This window comes from Leguminivora glycinivorella, chromosome 17 (genome assembly GCF_023078275.1).
Source record: "Leguminivora glycinivorella isolate SPB_JAAS2020 chromosome 17, LegGlyc_1.1, whole genome shotgun sequence".
NCBI classification, from domain to species: domain Eukaryota; kingdom Metazoa; phylum Arthropoda; class Insecta; order Lepidoptera; family Tortricidae; genus Leguminivora; species Leguminivora glycinivorella.
Window position 1 is genome coordinate 6,703,545 of NC_062987.1, and position 25,412 is coordinate 6,728,956.

Sequence of the window (25,412 nt, forward strand, 5' to 3'; positions counted from 1 at the left end):
CTGAGTAGCCTGTACCCAAGAGCGCAAACGTTGATGCACCGCGAATGGTACGCAACTGTCTACGTCGCAATAATAATATACTGAAGAGCGATTGGGAATATCATCTCTCTGATAACGATTCATTGTGGAGCGCGAAAAACTGTACTCTTGGCTCTTGGCTATAGGGTCAGTTATCTGGTTAGTCTAGTTAAATTGTGGTAACGAGTTAATGTTATGGGAGGCGCTCGGATGACACTAATTAACTCAACGAGGCAACGAGTTTGACACAATGGGTGGACCCATTCTGTGATTCACTACAACATATATTAAAAGTCCGACCAAACTAAGTTGGCAACGATTTTGATAGCCCCCCAAGGGTTAAGTAAAGGCTGGCGTCCAAGGGGAATCGAGCCGCGTTAAATCGAGTCACTATTTTTCGGTGTGGCATCACAAACGAGTCGAAGTGAGTCTAATTCAAGGAAGTCTGTGCTGAGATCGTGCTCGTACAGTTTATCAGTTTGTCGATAATAAATAGGTCGGAAGAAGAAGAAATGGCTACTACAACGAACAACGAAATTCACAAAATCGACCAAAATAATCGACTTAGAGAAAGCAGCAAGTATGCATTGTCAATTTGCATCAAATATGCATCCGGAATTTCTGGAAACTACTATTTATTCCCCAAATCCGTTGTCGGACAGTGTCGGTACGGTAAGGCAATTGCGGGAAGTGTACGAGTTCAAGGAAATGGCACAGTATAAACTCTTTTGGCAAACGTGTACGCCACGCGGTGAACACAAGCGCATCGTGTACGTACGCAACACATGCAAGCGGATTTGGATTAACGTGATGGGTACGAATAATATGTACTTATAATAATATTATTTGGATTTTCTGACTGATGTGGTATTGTTATACTAATACTTATAGGTGAGATAAGATGCTTTATTTAATAGTATTAGATAACAACATCTTATTTTGGAAGAAGTCGAGTAACATTTATACATTGTGTAGTACCTATTTTGTTCAACCACATGCTTTTGAACGCAGTAACTACTGTACTGTCGTCCTTATACTGTGGAAATGGGTGAGTATAGTGTCCTTGTCAGGGCTTAGCGAATCGGCTTATGTAAACGTGTTATACGGATGTTAGTGCGGGACAATTTGTAGTCGAGATTAGCTCGAGTTTGGGGTTTCCGAGGTAACGCTGCTTAATTGAAGAGTAAATTGTGGCATTCCGTGCCTAAAGGTCCTTGCCATCTGAAATCCTATAATAATATTCAATCATTTGAAATAAGTATGGTTATAAATAAGTTACAACAAGGAGCTGACCTGCAGAGAAATTTTTCGTATTCCTCGGAAAAAAATAAGAGGGCTGACAAAATTCCCGTCATAAGGTCACCCACGTACCACCTGGAGAAGCACAGTGGAAAAATAGGTGGCATCAGTTGGCCTCGGCTGGGCGGAGCTGGAGGAGGCGGCGCGGCGCTGGACCGCGAAGAATGGAAGTCCCTTCTGAGAGCCCTATGTCCCTGATGACGGATAACATCATCATCATCATAAATAAGGTCCTGAATTAAGATTACAGGAGATGAGAATAAGCAAATAGCGTAAGGAGTAAAGATGGACGGTGGATAGGTCGTGTAACAAGGAAATAAATCCGATAAAAAGAGGGGGCATACAATTATTTATTAACGAAAATATTTACGTTAGTTAAAGAATAAATACATATTTATAGACATAAAATTGAAAAAACTAGAAATTAATAAAAATAAATACCCTAGTATAAATAGAAAATACCATCTAGTAAAGTCGCCTTCGGCATGGTGCCCATTGCCCATTATGCTGGCAGGCGGCATTTGCTCGCTGTATTATTTTTTAAATTATAGAGACGAAGTGTGGTTTTATCAATATAAAGACGTTCGTGGACATTGCTCTGGACAGTCTGGACACAATAGAAAAATAATAAAAAACGTCTATTAAGCTTCTATAAAATGTTTATGTTCTTTAGGCTCACTTGCATCAACCATTTAACTCAGGGTTAGTGAGCTGACATCTGTCAAATTCCATATAAAATGGTGGGTTAACCCTCCATTTTCGTTGGTGCAAGTGGTCCTTAAACGCGTGTAGTCATTGGTCATTGTGTTTTTAACACTTCTTACACTAAGTATAGGTACTCGTAACAACCATTACGTCCGCGGAAGAGAATGCTTGAATTGCAAAAGTAATATTGTCTTCGGTTACCGCGATAGTTACTCATGAAATAAAACTATGGAAACGGATTAAATCGCGTATAATGAATTTAAAATACATACCGACGTTTCGAACTCTTTACAGCGTTCGTGGTCAACGGGTGACTGAGGAAAAATTAAAATGTGCAAAAGCTACCCACATACAAGAAATATTAACGAACCATGACCACAAATAATATAGATTTCTAAGGCAGGTTCACACACTATTAATAAAGCTAGTTATACAATATTCAAAAAATTTACCATTACTATGTTAAAAAAAAAATTAACCAATTAATCTACACAAAATTGATGATGTATTTTAAATTCATTATACGCGATTTAATCCGTTTCCATAGTTTTATTTCATGACAAAAGTAAATTTCGTATTCTTGACCAACGTAATTCTTATATTGATATAAACTGGGTTACCTTGACCTTAAAACTACTCATTGGATAATATTATCGCAACAACAATATACGTAGTACGCATCTCTATGACGGGGCATTCGCTACTTTGTGAATGAAACGACGCACACGCATTCTTGACTCACTCAGTTAGAAAAGATGGATATACCTATATCACGTGTTTTCGTTTTTGTGATTCATAATAATATGCACATATCTTTACACATTCCGTCAACGTGGTTTGTAATGTGAGTAGGTGGTACCTGCTACTGCTAGCCAGTTGTAATCTGTAGACACAGCTATTTAAATATGTTCGTGTATTTATATAAGCTTTTTTATATGTTTGGCGACATTGGCACATTACCTAACTCTATAAGTCTCACATATATCACCTTATCTAGTAATATTAATATAACATCCGTAAACCAAAAAAGAACAAATTTATTTCACCGAACATATAAATGCATGCCCTTATAAGAATTTGAAGCCACAGTTTTACTTTAACAAATAGTACATTACGACAATACAAGTGCGGACATTAGTGCGGAAAAAAGGAATTTCGAAATGAGTGGCGATAAATTAAAACACGACCAAATGGGAGTGTTTTAAATCGACACTAGTTACGATATCGTATGGTTTTCAGTACAGATAGCCCTCCGAAGTTTCGACCTGACATATAATGAACCACTTCTCGGACTAGTGCGTAAAAAAGCACCATCTGTAAGTACCTACTAAAAAAAAATATAATTATATATTGATTGTCGCCGATATATTTGGTTAGCGCGTTTCCAAAATGCATATTATTATTTATTGTTTATTTCCAACAATATTTGCATTTACATTTGCATATTTTTCTACAAGTGAACTACAACATTGATTGCCGCGGTCGCATAAAATATTCATATTTATTAAATCATTGTTCTACAAAAAACTACAGCATTTCATTCCCAACGAATCGTTTTATCTGATGAAAGTATCGCTCAGTTTTCAGAGATACCGTAAATCCGGTGAAATGTGATTATATTTTTAAGCTGGAATATTTGGATACAGGAATATAATAATTTAATTATTTGTAAATTATTATATTTAACATAACGTACCTAAATTTATCAATAGATAAAAGTTATTAATGAACATATTTTTATTTCACTGTGCGAATGGCATACGCCGTGTTTTGCGTGGGCGACGGTCGCGCGACCGTCGCCGTCGCGTCTCATACTTCCATATCGATAAGGTTTGATTTCGTATGCGTCGCATCGCCGTCGCGCGACCATCGCGCGACCGTCGCCCACGCAAGCCACGGCGTTAGTGCTTTATGAAAATATACATACCTAATAATAATATATCACGATGTTATTATCGATGAACTTTTAAATATATAATATCATGACTGCAGCTATGCTAAGATGGTATGTCAACAATAAAGAGTAGGTACCTATTATATTATTAAATATGTAACAAAGACCAATTTTATTTCATTACATAATTCATTGTCATACTAGTGCAAATTTGCGCCATTCTCTATTCAATATTTACGTAATAAAATAGGTATACGATCTCAGAGAAAACACATTGAAAGAGCGACGCACGGAAATTCTTGTCACGCGAGGTCATTTTGCTGGCCTAGACCGGCAATGTATTACATCGCTCGTTTTGAAACACGATCTTTCGCAGTTCTGTATATATGTATTTCCTGTCGTCTTTCCCTATTACGGTTAAGGAAGAAGAGTTGCCGGTCGAAGACATATACATAGATGAATAGTTAGTTTTGTGGTGTTTACATCTCCGGTGACACTTTGCTGGGACGTCAGTCTTCCGCGACCACGGCCAGTGCAACCTGGCCGAAACGTTGGGAAAAAAGGTAAAATAATGTTAATTAATCGCGTTCGACCTGTACGTGACGTAATATGTGTACAAAGCGCGAGAACTTAAAGTGTTATAGATGAATAGGTCTGAGAGGCGGGCAATATAGGCGGTAGGGAGGTATGGTATGTATAGTGCTTTTCTCAAGACTCAAACATGGTATGAAATAAATAAAAGTGTACTGAAAATAAAAACGTTGAATGGCTGTATATGTCCTAAATGGTGCGTCTTAGCGCAAAGATAATCAAATTTTCATTCCCCTTTTAATAGCATAAAAACAGAAATTAAAAAAAAAAGTATCAAAACGCACCAATAATAATATTACTATAGCGATAACAACTAAGTCAAAACACAGCTAAAAACAGCGGATGCACTTATAAATAAACATGCTGTATTCTGTAATTATATGTTTGCATTATATGTTTCAGTGCATATTTTAAATCATAATTTAAAATAAGCTATTTTAGTCAATAGCCCACTTTTCAATATTTTATTAATATTGAGGCATAGTTATTAAATTATATATATAGATTATAGTAATTAATATTATCGAGCCGTTTAACATTTATAATTTGACATTTTAATTATTGTACATTTATGTTATTACTTATGTATTTGTAGTAGTTAGATTATTATGTTTTTTTTTTTTTGTATTAAAGCTATTTAAGACATGCTGCTTAAGTAATTTTTTAAAAGTTGTATTAGATGTAGCATTCTTTATGGTATCCGGTAGCTTATTATATAAATTGGCACCTTCATAGAGTAAGCTATTTTTTCCGTAATTAGTGCGGGGGGTCCGGAGTATTAGGTTGTTAGCGTTCAAATATTGATTAGGCCCTGTACCAGTTGCAGTCGGCAGTCGGCACGTCTGGAAAGCCCCTTATAGTTATTTTTTAAATGGCTAAATACCTAGATATTATGTCACAAACATCTGTGACTGTAAATTAAATAAGAGGACTTCGCCAGCCTTGGCTCGCAAGATTTGTATGAAATTCCATTAACGACCTCTTGTCCTAGCCGCACCTGAAACGTCATACTCTGCGGCCAATTATAAGGATTAAGGATTATAACATCAATATTTTCATACTACGTTTGAGTAAAAAAAGCATATTTATAGAGGAAACTGGAAACTATACTCTTGTTGATTTTTAGATTGCGATTGATTTCTGCATTTGTAATTTGCGAATTGTAAAGTACCTAGTACGTACCACGATAAAAAGAAGAAAATCCATACGTTTATAATCTAAAAATAAATATTAACATTGAGTAAAAAATACGAGTTTAATTTCACCGTCATCAATGTCACTACACGATGACTCGTTGACAAATTAATCTGTAATTAATTACACTTGCCTAACAGGTATCGAATGGCTATTAAGCCGGATTCACACACTCGTCGAAAGCCATGTCGTCTCGGCATCGGAACGGCGAGAGACCGAGACGTTAAAGGGAAAATTAGATTCACGCGTTGTAACGAGCCCGACGCCAGACGGTTTTCACGAAATATAAACACACAACTTACTAAAATATTATTAAAACTTGAAAAATAAATTACAAGTGCAATGAGTATTCTGAAGTTTGTTAAATCCTCTTGTTATATTATAACAAAGACTTGGAATATATAATCAGTTGCTAAAAAAAAACTCGTCAATCTCCAGACAAAGTATTATTTACTCGTCAAATGTGTTCTAGTATTTTGTGAAATAGACGACTGCCAGACTGCCCGTTCTAACGCGTGGATGTAATTGCCCCTTACGAGAACTAAGGGTGTGTCACGTATACATTTGTTCTCAGCCAGTCTCGGAGTTGATGTGTGTATGTATGTGTTCAGCTGGCATTAGAAGTGATGATGCGAGGAACCAATTTGATTTGTGGACCGCATTGGAACCTTGTCGCTGTACGAGGTAGATTTACTCTGACATTCATTGCTTGTTCATGGAGCATTATATTTTATGGCAAGCTTGTATTACGATGTTTCTGAACAATTGTTTGATTGTGATGAATTTATACCTAATATAATCCTAATATAATTATTGAATTGTTGAATTAGTACCTGTTTTGTAAAATAGTTATTTGCTTTACTAAGGGGCAAAGTTGTTGTGGCCCGTATATTGATGCCCGAGCAAGCGAAAGGTGCAGGTGAGGTAAAAGTGGAATCTTGAACGTTGCGAGGGTTTCAAGGCACGAAGGTTAAACCAACTTTGTCATCGTACCGGCCAGCTTTTTACAACCAACTGTGGTGTGGTGGTGGTATTTAGCTTGCCGCAATTAGTGAAATTGTAAAGACCCCTAATTTTATGACATATAACAAACAAAGCATAATAAAATTCTAAACCATCTGTCTGTGTGTCATCTTTTCTGTCTGTAGCTGATGTCTATATCAATATCGTAAATACATTCAAGATAGATTTCCGCCTTAGGATATTGGAACACGGATTTCATTCTTTCCTGCGTTGTGCCCTTTGGGTGAAACCTAAACAAATATTGAAATCTATGAATAAACTATTCATTTTGTTTTATGAGGCTACTTTTGTATCTACTGGTCTCTTCGGATATATTCATGATGGAATCACAACTATATTTCGAGTAACAAAGCGGGACAAATCCCGACTGATATTTTTCCCAGTACTATACTATTGAGTTTCACATGTATATCCGCTGAACACGCATGCCGAATAATATAACCAGTGGTCACTCTAGTTAATGACGAAATTGTCCCGCTGTGCCTTATGAAAAATCGCTGGTAAATTATTATTTATTAATATTTATTTATTAACACACAAATAAACAGTTTACATTAGAACAGTGTCCCACAAAACAGTTTTCACGGTTTGACTGTGGGATCGAGCAGTCTCTACTCTCTTACATTATCACTATTATCATATGTATATAATCAACATATAACTATATTATCTATAATACTAATTATTATATGCAATCTTTAAGGTAACTACGTAGCTTTTTCGCAAACTTCACTTTACAATATATTTCAAGAAAACATGTGTTATTATTAAGAATTTTAGTTATTCAGAATCAGAATCAGAATTTTTATTGGTAAAAACAATTTTACATGTCAACATCTTAGAAAAGGTACATATTAATAAATATTTACAAAATTATATCGTTATTAATTATTATGTATCAGAAGGTACAGTGATTGCATTATTATTATTTTATTTATTTATATACCTACTATGTGTTATTGAGAATTATATTATATTTGCCTGTGATAGCTGTGCTATACTGAAATGTGCCAACTTATGTCAACCAAAAAAAGCAAAGTACGTACTGATTACTACTTTAGTTATGAAAATTTGATAATAATATTAATTTCATTTATAGGTAATACTCAAGAAAATGCAATAACACGACATATACGACAATAAAATGAACATTGTTCGACAATAAGTACTGAATAGATATACATTTCCTATTAAGTGTACTTAGTGTGAAATAAAATGGCACTAGAGCACATTTTTTAAATGTACATGCAGCTCGAATGGGCCGCATTTCATAAATTTTACATTTGGCACTACATATATGTAGCGGTGTGCAAATGAGCAGGAAAATGAATATTATTTAGTACAATAACCGGTTTGTTGAAGGATAAATTTTTTACTCGTTCTTTAAATCAAATTTGTAGCATCTAGCTTACTTATTTTAGGTTTTGGTTGTAATAATAATAACTATACAATTCAGCTTTAAAAACAAGTTATACTAAAACCACCTGTAATTTTGTAATTTGTGAAATTAAAGAAATGAATAAAGCAGTAAGGTGCATTAGGGAAATTCTGAAAGTCGTCTAATTTCGAAAGTCGCACAAAGATCACCATTATTTCCATCATATTAAGATTGCCCTTTCGGAATTACCACATCATTTCTGTCATTCGGAATTACCCTAATGCACCGTAAATAAGAGATTTATTATAATCTGATTTATAACGTCACTATGATAAAGTTCTACAGTGGCCTAAGGTTCCAATTGGCTGATTGTACTTAGAGTTTCTAGTTTGTGAATTGAAATGAACAAAATTTAACATTATTAATAGGAACTACAGAGTTCATATGCATGCACGGTCGGATTGTTCATACCTATCACTGTCAAAACTGTCGTTTTGGTTTGAAGATAGGTACATCACTGACACTGACATATCCATTTTCTCAAATATGCAATGAAATATTGTCTTTACGTTCCTTAAAATGGGCTGGGAAGTATCGCTTTTTGGGCGCAACCACTCGAGAGGACTGTAAAGGGATTTCATATTATTTTTTAGGCTGTCAAAAACTTTTTTTTTATAAAATATTGTCCTTTAGAGCATTTTTTTTATATTTCATTGTATGTTTGAAAAAGCACTATACATGCCTTGGCGTGAAAACGGATTCTCGTATCCCTATCCGGTATATACCCACTTGGCCGGAAATCCTCATTTTCCCGGCCTCTGATGTAATGTACTATTTCAGTCCCTATTCAATCTGAAACAAATTTTTGACGTACGTTATAAATGTTATAATGCGAATCAGGCAGTCGTAAGCTTCGGTAATCCGAATAATTATGATATCTCTTTTACAGATTATTTTATTTATTGCTTGTGTAAACCTAAACTAACGTTTATTATTCTTATTGTTACAGGTAAAACTGGTGTTCATATCATCCACAGACATCGGACACTAGCGCCACACCTCGGAAACTTGCGATCAAATATATCAAAGAAACGCGTTCCTACACACACAGTCTAAACTCGTGTAGGCTAAAGCGAACGAGTACCACGCTTGTGTGAGTGAAATAAGACAGGGTGACTGGTCGCGCTCCTGATAGGCGGTAACTGTAAGGTAACCAAACAGGGATTGGCAATACTGTGCGCCTACATTCACATAGCAGAAGAGAGTACGGACGATTCCTTTCTGACAAAACCACCAAAACCTACCTTAGTTAATGATTCTTATGTTAAACTAAACAACAATAGTATTAATATTTTCTAGCTGTAATACCTACGAGTTTTCGAACTACCGCATACCTGCATTTATTTTGGTCCTGACTACCCACTTGAACGTTTTGCACACTAGGGATATCATTTTGTCGACAAACAACACTCACAATATTCGGTTTTTATATAGGTCAAGGTTGAAGCTATTCAATTAAATATCAGGAAAAATGGCTACAGAAATTTCCCGTATAGCAATTTTGCTAACATGTTTCGGTCCTTTCGATTGATTGTTTGACGATATTGCTCTCTGCCGTCCATGGTTTCAGTTGCAAGACTTACAAGGCTATAGGGCAGATGCGGTAAATAGAATCCTGATTCCGATTACACTGACTAAAACAGTAGAAATTAAAAAGTGGCAACATCGTAGTGTCGTCCCGTTTTCTCACACATATTGATTTGAAAGGGATGACATTACAATGTTCCCACTTTTTAATTTATACTCTTTTTGGTCAGACTATAATTAACCACCACGATGAGAGGCATTCGTTGGAGGTGTTCCTTTTGGTTGGTCAGTTCGCTGTGTGTGTGTGTGGCTCTCCTGGGCCATGTGGTACTCATATTTCCTCACCGCACCGTTGAAGTATATCTATTCCGCTTTTTGATTGGCCATCTCCACACCTTATTCTGCAACATTTTGTTCAACAAATTTTCAGATTTGTTGCATCTGCTTGTAGAACAGTTTTTGGTTTAGTTTCCCAGATTCCACGCGCTTATCTCGGCAGGCGGCTAGGATGGCGCCCCATTTTGTTTCCTTATTTTTCCAGTATTTATTTTCTATCTTAGGCTAGGCTGTTTATAATATGGATATAAAAGTAAAATACAAAAACACATACAAAACAATATAAAAAAACATATAAACACATTATAAAAAACCTAACCTAGGGTGCCGCCAGCAGCGGGGCAGGGCCCAAGCTGCCGGTGGTTAGGGCTGCAGAGAGAGGAACCGTCGGACTATCCGCGCTGTGTCCAAGATCACCGCCTTCTGCATCTGGCCCTTGATCCAGCCACCTAGCGAGAGTCTCTTAAGATGTTGGTCGAGACTCTTCGCTATGAGACCGTTCGCTGAAACGACTATCGGAACAATGATCGTTGAATCAACATCCCACATGGCGGTTATCTCGTGAGCCAAGTCTAGGTACTTACTGGACTTGTCCTTCTCGGCTTTCACGAGATTCTCATCATGGGGGATGGTGATGTCAACGAGCACTGCCCGGCGTTGCAGTCGATCTATTATCACAATGTCAGGCTTATTGGCTACAATAGTCCTGTCAGTGATAATAGATCGATCCCAATAGAGCGTGGCACGACCATTTTCAAGAACTGGCGCAGGTAAGTACTTGTAGTACGGTACTTCGCGGTCCACAAGGCCGTATTGAAGAGCAAGTTGCTGGTGAATAATCCTGGCTACGAGATTATGTCTGTGCAAGTACTCGCCGTTAGCAAGATGAGAACAACCGGAAATGATATGCCTGAGTGACTCTCCGGGACGGCGGCATGCCCGACAAATGTCGACCGTACCGTCCTTCAGGATATATTTCCGGTAGTTGTTCGTCATCATAACTTCGTCCGCAATTGCACAGGCAAAACCCTCGGTTTCTCCGAAGAGGTCCCCGAATCGTAACCAGTTCACCGATGCGAGCAGGTCTACATCGGGTCCCGTGAGGGCCTTGTAGAACCGCCCGTGTAGCTGCTTGCTCTCCCATACCGCCTTGCGGTCCGCAGTACTTAGTACCACAGGTTTGCGCCAGTTCTCTTTCGCCAAGGAGAGCGGCGTGAGGTTTCCGTCAACTGCCACCACATCACGATGCATCCCACACTCGTTGTTAAGGAAGTAATTCCTGAGATTGTACACCTCACGGTTGTGGAGATCTTTGGCGTTTAGGAAGCCTCGACCTCCGCACTTCCGTGGGATGTACAATCTCATAACAGACGAGCGCGGGTGTAACATACGATGTGTGGTAAGCAGTGAACGGACCCTCTGATCCAGGGCGTCCAGCTCAGTCTGGGTCCACCGTAGTATGCCAAAGGAGTATGTGAGTAGAGGCATTACCCAGGCGTTAAAGGCGCGCACTTTGTTGCCTCCTGACAAAAGACTGTTAAGGACTTTTGTGAGCCGACTGAAAAAGCGCTCCTTCACCGACCGTCTAATGCCAACATCCTCAATACCCAACGACTGTGACATACCAAGGTACTTATAGGTTTCTGATTCAGAGATAGATCTGAACGACATCGTCTCATAAAGTTGAAAATGTTCTGAATTTACAACCTCCCCCCGCTGTACATGCATGACCGCACACTTATCGACACCAAACTCCATTCTGATGGCGGTACTGAAAACTTCTGTGGTTTTCAATAGCACCATCAGGTCTTGGGTGTTCGGTGCAAATAGTTTGAGATCGTCCATGTACAGAAGGTGAGAGATGACTTCACCCTCTCTCCGAAGCCGGCAACCTAGCCCAGAATCCTTCAGCAGCGTGCTGAGGGGATTCAGAGCTAGGCAGAACCATAATGGACTCAAACTGTCACCCTGGAATATTCCTCGCTCAATCCTTATGAAGTCCTGCGGGCCAGGGGGCCATCCCTGCCTCCTGGTTGACGAAGGACTGTGGTCCACTGCCTCATACATGCAGCCAGGAAGGATATTAAAGCTGCATCAAGTTTATACAGCTCCAATACCCTTCTCAGCCATGAATGAGGCACCGAATCATAGGCCTTCTTATAGTCAATCCAAGCGGCCGAGATGGCTCCCTTGTTCCGCCGAACTTGTTGGCAGATGGTCATGTCTATGAGGAGGAGCTCTTTAGTACCACGGGACCCAACCCTACATCCATTTTGAGCGGGAGCCAGAATGTTGTTAGCGACAATATGCGCGTTAATTTTTGCTCTCAAAATGGATGTAAGGAGCTTGTAAAGTGTAGGCAAGCACGTAATGGGTCTGTAGTTTTTTGCTTCCGTGGTACTACCGGACTTATAGAGCAGGAAAGTAACACCAGTTGTTAGGGAAGGTGGGAGAGAACCAAGATCGAGGGCTTGTTGAAATTGCGTTGCCAAACGCGAGTGCGAGCATCGAAACCATTTTAGCCAGAAGTTGTGCAATCCGTCCGGTCCAGGACTTTTCCAGTTCTGGGCCGTACGGGTAGCACAACTTACGTCGTCGGGGCTGATGGTGATAGCCCCCATAGGTTCGATGTTCTCGCACTCGCGTTCGACAACGGTCATCCACTCACTCTCCGTGTGTTCGACGGGCATCGACCAGATGCTACGCCAGAAATCAGACATGGCAGTAGCATCCGGCAGCCGCACGTCAGACACACGAGGGTCGGTTTCCTCCCACCTTCGGTATACTTTCCTTTGGTCGCTTTGAAAAAGACGATTCTGCTGGAATCGGTCCACACGCTTTCTGTAGCGGCGAATACGGCTTGCCCATGCATAGACTTTCTGCTTCAGGAAGTCGATGCGCTCTGTGACATTGGCCAAATAGTCGCGGGGCCTGATGTCCGTCCCCGCGAATGCCTGGTTCACAAAACGCATTACTCGAGGGCGATTATTACCCCCTCTGAAACAGATCAGCTTTGCAATGAGAGTCCTAAACGAGTTGATACGACGCTCGATCCGTACTTGCCATGCAGGGACACCTCCGGCGGTCCTAGTTGCACGGTCAGCGTCCGGAAACTTGACTCGAGCAACACGGCACGCCGCGATGGCTCCGCAGTACATGATCGAGTGTGTATCATCTAGATCTTTACTAGTCCGTATAAATGGCTCTAGTAAAGCGTTTAAGGCTCCCATTAACGCTAGATTGCGTCTATTCATAGACAGACGTGGTAATCGTGGCCTAGGATTGTTTGTGGAGCGATACTGCGTAATCGCCTCTTCCAAAGACCTCCTCAGTTTAGTTTCCCAGATTCCACGCGCTTATCTCGGCAGGCGGCTAGGATGGCGCCCCATTTTGTTTCCTTATTTTATTTTTATTGTTAGCCACCGGCGGAACATCTTTATGCAAATCATATTGCGGTAGCCAGTTAAACAGTAACTAGTCTGGTGGTTAATTAGACTTTTATTTTAAGGCTTTGTATAATTTGCTAAGCTGTGAGCTTTATTCGGTGGTTAACGGCGCACCAGAATTTTGTTTACTTGTTTACTTTTCGCCGCTCTGGCGTTTAATTAATGTTTTTCTTTATTAAATTGCTATTAGTTTGGATTAATTGTGTCGCTTAACTTCAAACTCTGGTAAATCCAGTCTGCTTTAACGTTGATTATGTATCTGAAATCTGAAAAACAATCACCTTATAGGAGGTTCTCTGTGCCTTATAGCAGAATGGATATAGTGAGTTTGAAGAAAAGCGACACAATTGTGGATTCAAAAAAATATTTATTCATGGTTTCTACAATCATAATATTTATCGTAATACGTTTAGGTTATTTTTGCATTTTCTTATAAATTGTTTAACCTATTAGCCAATAAGTGACCTATAGCGATAAAAGTTACTTAAGTATATCGATTTTTTACGGTTGCATGCATTTTCAAGATAATCTTATTGTAATAAAACGAAACTTGATTTCGCTAACACTTTGTTTAATTTATTTATCGTATGGCAATTAAGACTACAATACACTGTATATACACTATAGCTAGTTCATAATCTAAATTTACATTCCTCCAAGTAGGTAATGGCTGCGCTAGTTTAAATAATTATAATGGAAATGATACAGAAACGCAATCCGACGAAACGACAATAATTTTGACCTTGGCAGGCCATCTATAATTTATTTATCTTCAAAAACACTTTATATTCTGAAGGTAATATTTTATTTATTTTAAAACGTAGAGAGGCGAAATCTAGTTTACGTTTTTTCTGTAAATTCCAACCTAAGAGAGGTTCTATTTGATAATGTCATCAACTAGGCATTGCATGTCATTTTGTGACAGACTATATGAGCTGGCATTTCGCATAATTGGCCGATGGCCGGTGAGTATTGATTGAATGGGTGGAATAATTGCGCCGGGTCGAATAGCCGCGGTCGCGGTGTGATTCGAAATGCGGTGACCGAAGGGAAGGCCATGCATTACGTTTTGTGCTGTTGCAACCGCTTACAGTGCAGATGTCGGACTCTGATTTTAATTTCTGGTTCTGGTCGCGGTTCTTTGATGCTATCTAAAGAATAGATTAGACGCTATCGCTCGAGAAACGCTAGCGGCTAGAATGGATCCTTATGAATCCTTTATGTATGTACAACACAAAGTGAGGGACTAATATGAGAGTTATTTTAATTTAAAGCCTCTAGTCTAGCGTCTTTTGAGAGTCCGCATCTGGTCATCACTATGGAAAGCGGCTAAGTTATGCCTGTTGAGGGGCTATCCGGGTTGTGGATGCTTGAATATGAACTCCAAAGAATTGTTACTATGATTTTAATTATAAAAAAAAATACAAAAATGTAAAGAGCCGAGTCATGGCCGCGGTGGCTAGTAAGTAAGTCCATCCCGAAGATGGCTGCTCCCCGCAGTCACCTCACCCCGCGGTCGCCCTGTTGGAGTGGTACGCGACATGCCGGCGGACCTTGAAGTGTCGTCTTCAACTGTAGTGTCCACGGGTAAGGGGCAGATCTTGGTAAAGTCTCTGCGCAGCAATCCAGTGGCAGTTTGAATCTCTGCGACTCTGGTAACGCCGTCGCGCCCTGGGAAGACTCGTTGTATTCTCCCCAGGAGCCATTTTATTGGAGGTTGTTGCTTATCTTTGATAACGACGAGGGTCCCAATCTCTAGTTGCCCGTTCGTCGACTGCCTCCATTTAGTTCGGATCTGAAGCTCACTTATATATTCTAGTTGCCAACGTGCCCAGAAGTGCTGGCGAAGCTGTTGAATCTTCTGGTATCTGTCCACTAATCTGGTGCGTGAAGTAAGGTCTTCTTCTGGGATCGCCGTCATACTTCGCCCGATGATGAAGTGGCCAGGTGTGAGTGGCAATAAGTCATTTTGGTCCGAGCTAAGTGGGGTCAAGGGTCGGGAATTTAAAAGTGCCTCAATGTAAGTCAGTGTTGAATACAAATCCTCATAAACTAGATTAGCCGATCCTAGTACGCGGCGTAAATGATGTTTTATAGAGCGAACACCGGCTTCGTGTAATCCACCGAAGTGTGGCGCATGTGGAGGCAAAAAATGAAAATTTATTGATTCTGAGGTTATAGCGTCAGAAATGTGAGTAGCATTTTGTGCAATAAAAGATTTGAGCTCATTAGCAGCGCCTACAAAATTTGAGCCATTGTCGCAAAAAATATCTAAAGGTTTCCCTCTGCGAGCAATAAACCTCTTGAGAGCGGCAATAAAGTTAGCTGTGCTCAGGTCGCCCACCAGCTCGATATGTATGGCCTTGGTTTTGCAGCACACAAAGATACAAATGTAGGCCTTTATGAGACGACAACCACGCCCTCTGCGATTGGCCATCATTACAGGCCCCGCGTAGTCAACATTGACTTCTAAAAAAGGAGAGCCCGGTTGAAGTCTTTGTTTGGGTAGGTTGCCCATGATTGGAGTTACGGTACGACCACCAAAACGACGGCAAGTCACACATTGGTGTGAAATCGACCTCGCGATACCGCGCCCCCCAATAGGCCAATACCGTTCCCTGATTGAATAAAGCAAGTGCTGGGGACCGGCGTGCATGAGAGCTTTGTGTTGACATTCGAATAACAATTTAGTTATACGATGATTTTTGCTTAGTAGAATCGGATGAACCTTATCATATTCGTAATCCGAATTCGACAATCTGCCACCTACCCTAATTAAGTCAAGGTCGTTTGTGTCTATGTACGGGTTCAGTGACGAAATCGTAGATTTTTTAATGGAAGTTCCCGATTTTAACTTGTCATATTCTGTAGGAAACGATTCCTTTTGTGATATTAGTATTAACTTTTTTAGCGCATAGTCTAATTCCTCAGCGCTGAGTGGGCCGCTTCTCTTATCATTCTTAAAGCGCGCGTTATGAATGAATCGCGCCATGTAAGCAAAGATACGTTGCATGCGCTTCAAGTCTGAGAATTTACTGAAGGGAAACGGCTCATCAGTGCCAGAATTGACTACCAGGCATGTGTTTTGAGTTTTAACTTCTGGTAAGTTATTAGTATTTAATTTTAATTTTAGTTGAGGCCATGCGTGCTCTGGCTGTGATAAAAATTGTGGACCGTTCCACCATAACTTGTTGTGCACTATTTCGTTGGCTGTCAATCCACGTGAAATGTGGTCTGCGGGATTTTCGTTGGTTGGAACATGTCTCCAAGTATGGTTAGCACAAGTGGACTGTATCTCGGCAATTCTGTTACGAATAAATGTTTGCAACTTACTTGGATGCATGCTCAACCAACCTAGTACTATAGTTGAGTCAGACCACAGAAAGCAGCTGTCAAATTGTAGTCTCATGGAATTCAAAATTTTGTCCAGCAACCTAGAACCTTGTAGGGCTGCGCATAATTCCAATCGAGGGGTAGTTAGTGGTTTTAGTGGGGCTACTTTCCCCTTCGAGCACAGCAAGTTGACAGCTACTTCGTTGTTCTCGTTCACGGAGCGCACGTATGCGCAAGCGCCATAGGCTGCTTCAGACGCATCTACGAAAATATGTAGTTGTAAATTGACAGGACCGTGACAAATAGCGTGTCTGGGGACTTGTACTTCGTTAAGATTGTGCAACGTAAGTACAAATGCTTGCCAAACATCTCGTATCTCGTCAGGGACAGCTGTGTCCCACGACAACTGGTGCAACCACAACTTCTGCATCATGACCTTGGCTTCTAAAATAGTAGGTGCTACTAGACCCAAAGGGTCAAATATTTTAGAAATAGTTGACAAAATGTTTCGCTTAGTGACAGAGCCTTTCAGGTCTACATTGGTTGTGATGCACAAGTTATCGGATACGCTGTTCCATGTAATGCCTAAAACCTTGGAACTATGCTCAGGACATAGGTCCAGGTTTCCTTCGGCGCCATCAGTCTTGTCATTAGCTATATTTTGGAGCACGCTAGTATCGTTTGATCTCCATTTTCGAAGTGGAAAACAAGCACTATTCAAGGTTTCTGTAAGTTTTGTGTAGATCCTAGTGGCGCCCTCTGTTGAGGAGCACCCGGATATAAGGTCATCAACGTAAAAGTCCCTAGCTATAATTTCTTTAATAACGGGATCATCGCATTCAATCGATAATTGCCGCAAACAGCGGACGGCCAAGAAAGCCGCTGACGATGTACCATAAGTCACGGTATTTAATTGAAATGTTTTTATAGGCTGGGAGGGGTCGTCCCTCCACAATATTTGTTGCAGAGGCCGTTGTGATTCAACGACGTTGCACTGGCGATACATTTTTGCCACATCAGCAGTCAAAGCCACGTCATGTTGTCTAAAACGCATTAAAATTGAAAACAAATCATCTTGTATAGTAGGGCCTACTTTCTGCAAATCATTAAAGGAATAGCCAGATGACGACTTTGCTGAACAGTCAAAAACGACTCTTAACTTGCTAGTAATACTGTCGCTTTTCAACACGGCAAAATGTGGCGCAAAATAGGTAATTTGCGACCTATCGTAATGTGATTCACTCATGTGACCTAATTGTACATATTCATGAATAAACTTTGTGTACGATTGTTTTAAAATAGGATCTCTTTGTAATTTATTTTCTAAAGAAAGAAATCTTTGTTTTGCTAAACAGTAGCTATCACCTAATAGGCTAGGCGACTCCTTGAGTGGAATGGTAAGTAAAAATCGACCGTCAGGTAAACGTGTCGTGTTTTGTACAAAACTTTGTTCACATTCCATTTCTTCGACACTCAAGGAGGTAAAATCATTTTTTATAGAATCTAGTTCCCAAAAGCGCGCTAATTGTTTTTGTATAGTGCAGTTTTCCATGTTATTTTTATCTTGCAATTGTGCATTTGTAATAGTTTGTGCGTGTGCAAACCCGCATATGTCCGCCATGCCTGGTACTGAACCGCCTAGAACCCAACCAAATTTGGTTTCATGCAAAATTAAATTTGTATTATCTAATTCGATTTGTTCTGAGCCCAATAAACCCCAAAACACCTTGTTTCCTAGTAAAAGGTCAATATTTGATTTTTCGTAAAAAGTGGGATCTGCCAACGTGATGTTTTTGGGTATATTGAAGGCTTCAAAATCAATAGGTTCGCATGGCCAGGGCCTAGTTATTACAGGTATGACGGTACATTTTAGCTCCATGGAGTAATCATTGTATTTTGATTTTATGTTAACCGTACAAGTTTTATTTAAAATAGATTCATGTTCGTTTAGTCCTGTAATTGAAATAAAAACGTCTTTTGTTTCCAAATTCAACTGTTTGCACAACCTTTCAGTAATAAAATTAGAGGTACTACCACAATCAAGCATAATACGTACGGGATAAATATTAGAGTTTGCAGCTCGCACGTCAACTATAGCGGTCGTCAATACCCCTTCCGGCTCCTCGTCCTCGGCGCAAACAAGTCCGACCGGCGCAGACGCGCCGGCCGCGCCGCCCGCCCGGCCAGCAGGCGCGGGCGCGGCCGGCGCGGGCGCAGGGGGAGGGGCCGCGGCCGTCGCAGGCAGCGCGATGCCGCTGGTACTAGGTACCACGGTACTCGTACTAGGTACACTGTTATCGCTCGCAGACGGTTTAGTTGCATGCAAAATAGTGTTGTGTTTTTTCCTGCAAACTCTGCACGGGCTCAAACGACAGTTTTTAGTAGGATGCCCGTGACGTAAACAATTAAGGCACAATTTTAATCCTAGGGCCTTGTCCTCCCTATCTTGTGCACTCAAATCTAGAAACGCTTTGCAATTATAAATATTGTGAACGCACGAATTGCATACGGGACACGATTTAGTATTATTATTAACAGTATTCGTCTTAGTAGGCGAATCATAAGTGACCAAGGCTCGCGGCTTCTCTTGTCTAACATTTCTTTGCTCGATAGTTTCTAGTAAATCGGCTCGCATCCTAACAAATTTGACTAAGTCGTCAAATGTGTTAGAATCGCCCTCTAACGTTAATTTGTATTTTTCCCACTCAAATAATGTTTGGCTGTCGAGCTTGGTACACACGATATAAGTCAATAATGTGTCCCACTTATCAACTGGTTCTTGTAATATTTGTAAGGACTTTAGGTTTTTTATGAAAGTATCAATTAACCTGCGTAACTGAAAGGCTGTATCTTTTTGTACGGAAAATACGTTAAATAACGCTTTAACGTGATTAGAGATGAGTAAACGTTTGTTATTGTACCTGTCACACACAAGCTCCCATGCGATTTGATAATTCGAAGCACTAAATTCGATCGATTTAATAACTAGTAAAGCACTGCCTTCTAAGTAAGATCGTAGGTAATGAAACTTCGTAATATCGGATAAGCTAGTATCATTATGAATCATAGATTCATACATGTCACGAAACTCCAACCATTGACTGTACGTACCATCAAACTTACTTAGATTGATTTCAGGCAATTTTACCTTTGTGCGCTTCATATCCGTCACCTGCATATCGGCTGGTGGTGACTTAGTACTCCTGCCTGCAGGACCCTCCGCCTCGCTCAGCAGGAGCTGGGCGCGAGCGATGCTGCTGTAGTACGTTGCCTCGAAAGTATTCCGCTGGGAGTATTGCTCGGCAGCTTCTTCATGGGCACATTCGATCTGTAATTGCACGTCATGGAAGTCGTTAAACACTAATTCCAACCTCGAAATACGCAGCTCGAGCTCAAACCTTTGATGAGGAGTTAATTTTTCTGGTAATTCACTCAAATAGGTATTAAAATTAGTCAACTGAGCCTTACAGGTACCACGACGCTTAATATTTTCTTTTAGAATGGCTTCAGTCATTTTTTACGTTTAAAAACGACGGCAAGTCACACATTGGTGTGAAATCGACCTCGCGATACCGCGCCCCCCAATAGGCCAATACCGTTCCCTGATTGAATAAAGCAAGTGCTGGGGACCGGCGTGCATGAGAGCTTTGTGTTGACATTCGAATAACAATTTAGTTATACGATGATTTTTGCTTAGTAGAATCGGATGAACCTTATCATATTCGTAATCCGAATTCGACAATCTGCCACCTACCCTAATTAAGTCAAGGTCGTTTGTGTCTATGTACGGGTTCAGTGACGAAATCGTAGATTTTTTAATGGAAGTTCCCGATTTTAACTTGTCATATTCTGTAGGAAACGATTCCTTTTGTGATATTAGTATTAACTTTTTTAGCGCATAGTCTAATTCCTCAGCGCTGAGTGGGCCGCTTCTCTTATCATTCTTAAAGCGCGCGTTATGAATGAATCGCGCCATGTAAGCAAAGATACGTTGCATGCGCTTCAAGTCTGAGAATTTACTGAAGGGAAACGGCTCATCAGTGCCAGAATTGACTACCAGGCATGTGTTTTGAGTTTTAACTTCTGGTAAGTTATTAGTATTTAATTTTAATTTTAGTTGAGGCCATGCGTGCTCTGGCTGTGATAAAAATTCCTTACGCCAACGTTGCGTCAAACAGCATGTATAAAATTTACTAGTTAAACACAAACGCTCGAGTGATGCTTAGAAAGTGATAGGGCTCTTTCAGGGCCTCCCCATTCTAGAATATTTTGAGAGTCGTCATCAAGTCAGCGCTAGAGGAATTACTGGTGTCGCTGCTGCGTAGTTATTCTTTACGTCAATGATGGGTCGCGCATCAGTCATAGAATTGACTAGAGTTACAGGGTTTACAAACTTAGTTTTATATTCGCTTGAGCTACGTAAGCAGTTTGAATAATACAGGAGAGTGCATACATTGACTAGGAATTCGTGCTTTGAAATCTGCGATTGAATAGGTCTTTAGTGCATTAAGGGATTAGAGGGAAAGTCAATCCTGTCCAGCAGTGAATAAAGTTAACAAATTAACTACAACAACTATCAACAAATTATCATTGACCATTTGTATTTTCTTAATTTTTTCATTTGTATTTTTGTAATTCTTAGTCTTTGAGAGCAATCACTGTACGTGTACAATTGTTTTTATTAATAAATTGTTTGTATTTTGTATTTCGGCGGTTGCGTTATGAATTGATCGATAAAACACAACGTAGGCATCCTAGTGACGGATAGAGCTTTATACTGGAATACACTTCTACTTAAATGTATCTAATAATATGTCGTGAGATGCGAAAATAATTATCAGCGACATGGTAGATATAACATAGTATGTAGCCCTACAATGTGTACAGTTACATGAATTATTATTTTAAACCTCAGAGACAAGACAGTTACAACAATGATTTATAAATAAAAAAAATACTAAAAGCATTAATTATTCAATCATAAAATTAATAATGCCCAAAATACTAAACGACATTTCGGTGACAGCGGTATAAAAAACTGTTGATTGCTACGTTTTAAATCGGTCATACTCTTCGCTGTCCATTTAGTGTGGCACCTGCCAGTTGTCCAATTTTTCCCGGAATTGGAAAAATCCCGTCAAAAATTGGAAAAGAAATATGCTTTTGATGCAATCTGTCACTGAAAGAGGAGCTACAAATGAACGCGTGTGACACGTGTCTGCCTAATTCGACTCTGTACGTGTACGACATGTAAATTTGTTTTAATGCTTAATAAGGTATATTAAAAGGCGAAATTTAAGTGAAATCTACATGTAATATTCATAGAAATTGAGAACCGTTTTCCTAGTTTTCTGAAATACTTAGGTATTAAGGTCAGGGCGGGCAAGACTGGCATAGTTTATATGAAATAAAGTTTGAGTGGATAAAACTAGATAATTAATGTAGTCTGGCGTAATCCACATGGTCCTATGGGCTAACAAATATTATATTTTACAAAGCTGTTATAATATTTTGGTGGAATAAGGTAATTTTAAAATAAGTGATAAAAATCACATTTTTATAATATTTTGGTGGAATAAGGTAATCGGATAAAAATCACATTTTTTAAGGCTCGGCGGGTTGACCGTCCTACCGTGATGAGTACGGGAAGACCGTCTAGTGCTTGTTGTCGCGTAATTTCATATGAAACTAGGTTCCAAAATCATGTTCATTGTTATTTTACGTAATAACAGGGCAGAATATGCTAGATAATTAATAAAACAACATTGAAAATTTAAACATATAAGCATTTTTCTATTTATAAGGAAAGACCGGCCACATATGTCCCGTAGATGGGGTTCATAACCTTTCAGGTTTAGATATTGTATAATACTGAACGAACACCTGCGAATCCAATTTAGTCACGATATCACAGGCTCATATACGAGTATGTAAGTCCAATGTATAGGTATGCTAAAATTTAATAAAGCTATAAACTGAATTTACTACATTAGCAGTTCTCAAAAAGTTTGTACATAGCCACGTCAGCAAATTTTAATTGATCCTATTTCGTTACCAGCATTTAAGTAGTAATATAAGTCGACTTGCGTAAGATATTTATATTACAGGATAATTGTTTTAGTTAAGAAAATATAGATACTAGACATCCTTAATGACGAAATAAAACTTATTAAAATTTCAATTCATCAAAAAAATCTTGGTAACAGAATAGGACAAATTTAACTTTTTCCTTATTTTTTGAGAACTGCTGGCCTACTCATACATAATAGCATTGATAGCAGTCATACCAGACAGCTAATTTGACACCTTATTTTCTTGTATTAGTCCTTTGTCTCTTGACACAGTCCCAAAGGCCCTGACTGATAAAAATCTGCGACACAAACCAATTGTTTCAAACTTCTGGCACTTGAGCAGAATATCTCCTGATGAGACAGCCTACAAAATGACGGAATCTTGTCAGCTCGACGCGGAACCGACGTGAAATGCGTCGTGCCGGCGCGTAAGACTTATGGGGATCACGAAAGGTCGAGTCTCCATACAAACGTACCTACTCATCATTTTCGTACTGAATACTGATGTGCCGACGGAAAGTTTCCAAAATTCTGAAATTTTCACATAGGAAAACTACGGACACTTTCCATACTTTGTATATACAATTGTATGGATGCAAACTTTCCATTTCATAAATTTAAATTCCCTTTATTTTTCGTGAAAGTTTCGTGAATTTTTCAAGAAATTTAAGATTTTTTTGGAAAGTTTCCGCAACTTGCACATCATTAGTACTGAATATTGACATTACGGAAACTATTTTTGCATAGTTTCGGTGACCGCTTTCCATCAGGCGGACCGTACGCTTGATTGCCACCGACGTAGTATAAAATAAAAAATATAAGTTTGATATGTTTTAATCACAACTTTGTTGTCACCCGTTGACCACGAATGCTTTAAAGTGTTCGAAACGTCGGAATGAATTGTAAATTCATTATACGCGATATAATCCGTTTCCATAATTTTATTTCATGAGTAAGGTAACTATCGCGGTAACCGAAGACAATATTACATAACTTAACTTTTGTTTTTAACCCCCGACGCCAAAACGACGGGGTGTTATAAGATTGACGCGTCTGTTTGTCTGTGGCATCGTAGCTCCTGAACGGATCAGCCGATTTTGCTTTAGTTTTTTTTTTTTGTTTAAAAGCTGAATTAGTCGAGAGTGTTTTAGCCAGGTTTGATGGAAATCGGTCCACTTTGTCGGGGTTTTTTTTTAATTGAAACTTTGTGGTTAGGTTAGGGTTGAGCATTTATAAAGTATAAAACCAGTTTTTGGCCATTCATTTTTGCAATAATCAATAAAGTTATCTATTACCTAGGGAGGAAAATGGGGTCAACCTAGTGTTGTTAATAGACTAGCCTTGAGGACTTCTGAACCTTAAAGACTTGCAAACCTGGAAGGTTCAAGATTTGAAGGCTCAAGCGTTAAAGGTTTGAGCTCAAAAACGGTTCAGAACCTTAAAGAAGACTCAAGCTTTTTATGAGCTCTTAAGAGTAAGTCTTTAAGACTCAGGTTTCATAGAGAGCTCAAACCCCCAAATCTCGAAGACCTGGGTCAAGCGTTAAGAGCTCAAACAACGAGCGTTATATATAACGCTCGTTGTTTGAGCTCTTAACGCTTGACCCAGGTCTGCCTATAGGCAGAAAGTATTATTATGTATTTATTTTTAACCCTTAATTTGACGGTGTCCGGTGTGGTAGTTTTTAGGGATCCGTACACAAAGGGTAATAACGCGACTCTATTACTAAAATTCCGCTGTCCGTTTATCCAGTCACGTCACCAGGCTGTATCTCATGTATCTCAGGATACTAAAAAGTACGAAATCCTCAGTGGGCGAATCCGACTCGCACTTGGCCGGTTTTTACTTCTGTCGACCTCAGGCTTAAAAGCTTTTAAGAGTTAAATGCTACAAACCTTATAGACTTAAACCTTCAACGCTTAGGAGGCTGAGACTTGAGGCCTAAAGACTCGAGGTTTTTGTGCTCGTAAGCAACAACGCGAACTAATTAAGTTGAGGCTTATATAATCGAGGCTTTAAGGTTCGAGGCTTCAAGACTCGGAAGTCGGGACTCGAGTTTTGTAGTTTACGCCTCAAAGCTTAAATTCACAACACTAGGTCAACCTTTCTATGAAAATCCAATTTCGAGGCTGTCGTCCCCTTTCCTTTTATGAACTCAACGTAATTGTTCCGCCAGTTTGACATTCTGCCAACTGAACGTGCAGTTTATAAGTACTAGTATAATGCGAGTTCGTCAGCTGTAAGTGCTTGTCGTTTTACTCGAGGGACGGGCTTTCTAAGCTTTGTCGTGCCAGTATGCAAGATAAGGTAAGATTATTTTCGCTACGTGTACGCGTACTTTTAGGTTAAATTTAGTAGGCTGTTAAGCTACCTTTTTAGGGTTCCATAGTCAACTAGGAACCCTTATAGTTTCGCCATGTCTGTCCGTCCGTCCGTCCGCGGATAATTTCAGTGACCGTTAGCACTAGAAAGCTGAAATTTCATTTGAATCCTAACGTGGTAAATAAGGTGCCCTTTCCCCCCTCTAACTTTTGAAC

General features: G+C 39.5%; 2 protein-coding genes across 9 annotated transcripts in view; one reads left to right on the plus strand and one right to left on the minus strand.

Annotated features, from left to right (window-relative positions):
* Positions 1-25,412, plus strand: part of LOC125235359 (nucleolar protein dao-5-like) — a 431,115-nt gene that overhangs the window by 71,937 nt on the left and 333,766 nt on the right. The gene's annotated exons all lie outside the window — the stretch shown is intronic.
* Positions 14,862-20,326, minus strand: LOC125235362. 7 transcript variants are annotated; one of them, XM_048141908.1, is made up of 3 exons: positions 20,273-20,318; positions 19,953-20,132; positions 14,862-15,450 (listed from the first exon to the last, which is right to left on the minus strand). In XM_048141908.1, the coding sequence occupies exon 3, from the start codon at positions 15,390-15,392 to the stop codon at positions 14,931-14,933; it is 462 nt and encodes a 153-aa protein (XP_047997865.1). In that variant the 5' UTR covers positions 15,393-15,450; positions 19,953-20,132; positions 20,273-20,318; the 3' UTR covers positions 14,862-14,930. The 7 variants fall into 5 exon arrangements, with proteins under 7 accessions (XP_047997865.1, XP_047997866.1, XP_047997868.1 ...); XM_048141909.1 differs by having other exon boundaries at positions 19,977-20,326; XM_048141907.1 differs by having other exon boundaries at positions 19,953-20,326.

Excerpts from the sequence above, each read along its gene's own strand:
- LOC125235362 (XM_048141905.1), bottom strand. The coding sequence starts at position 16,880 with ATGAGACTACAATTTGACAGCTGCTTTCTGTGGTCTGACTCAACTATA.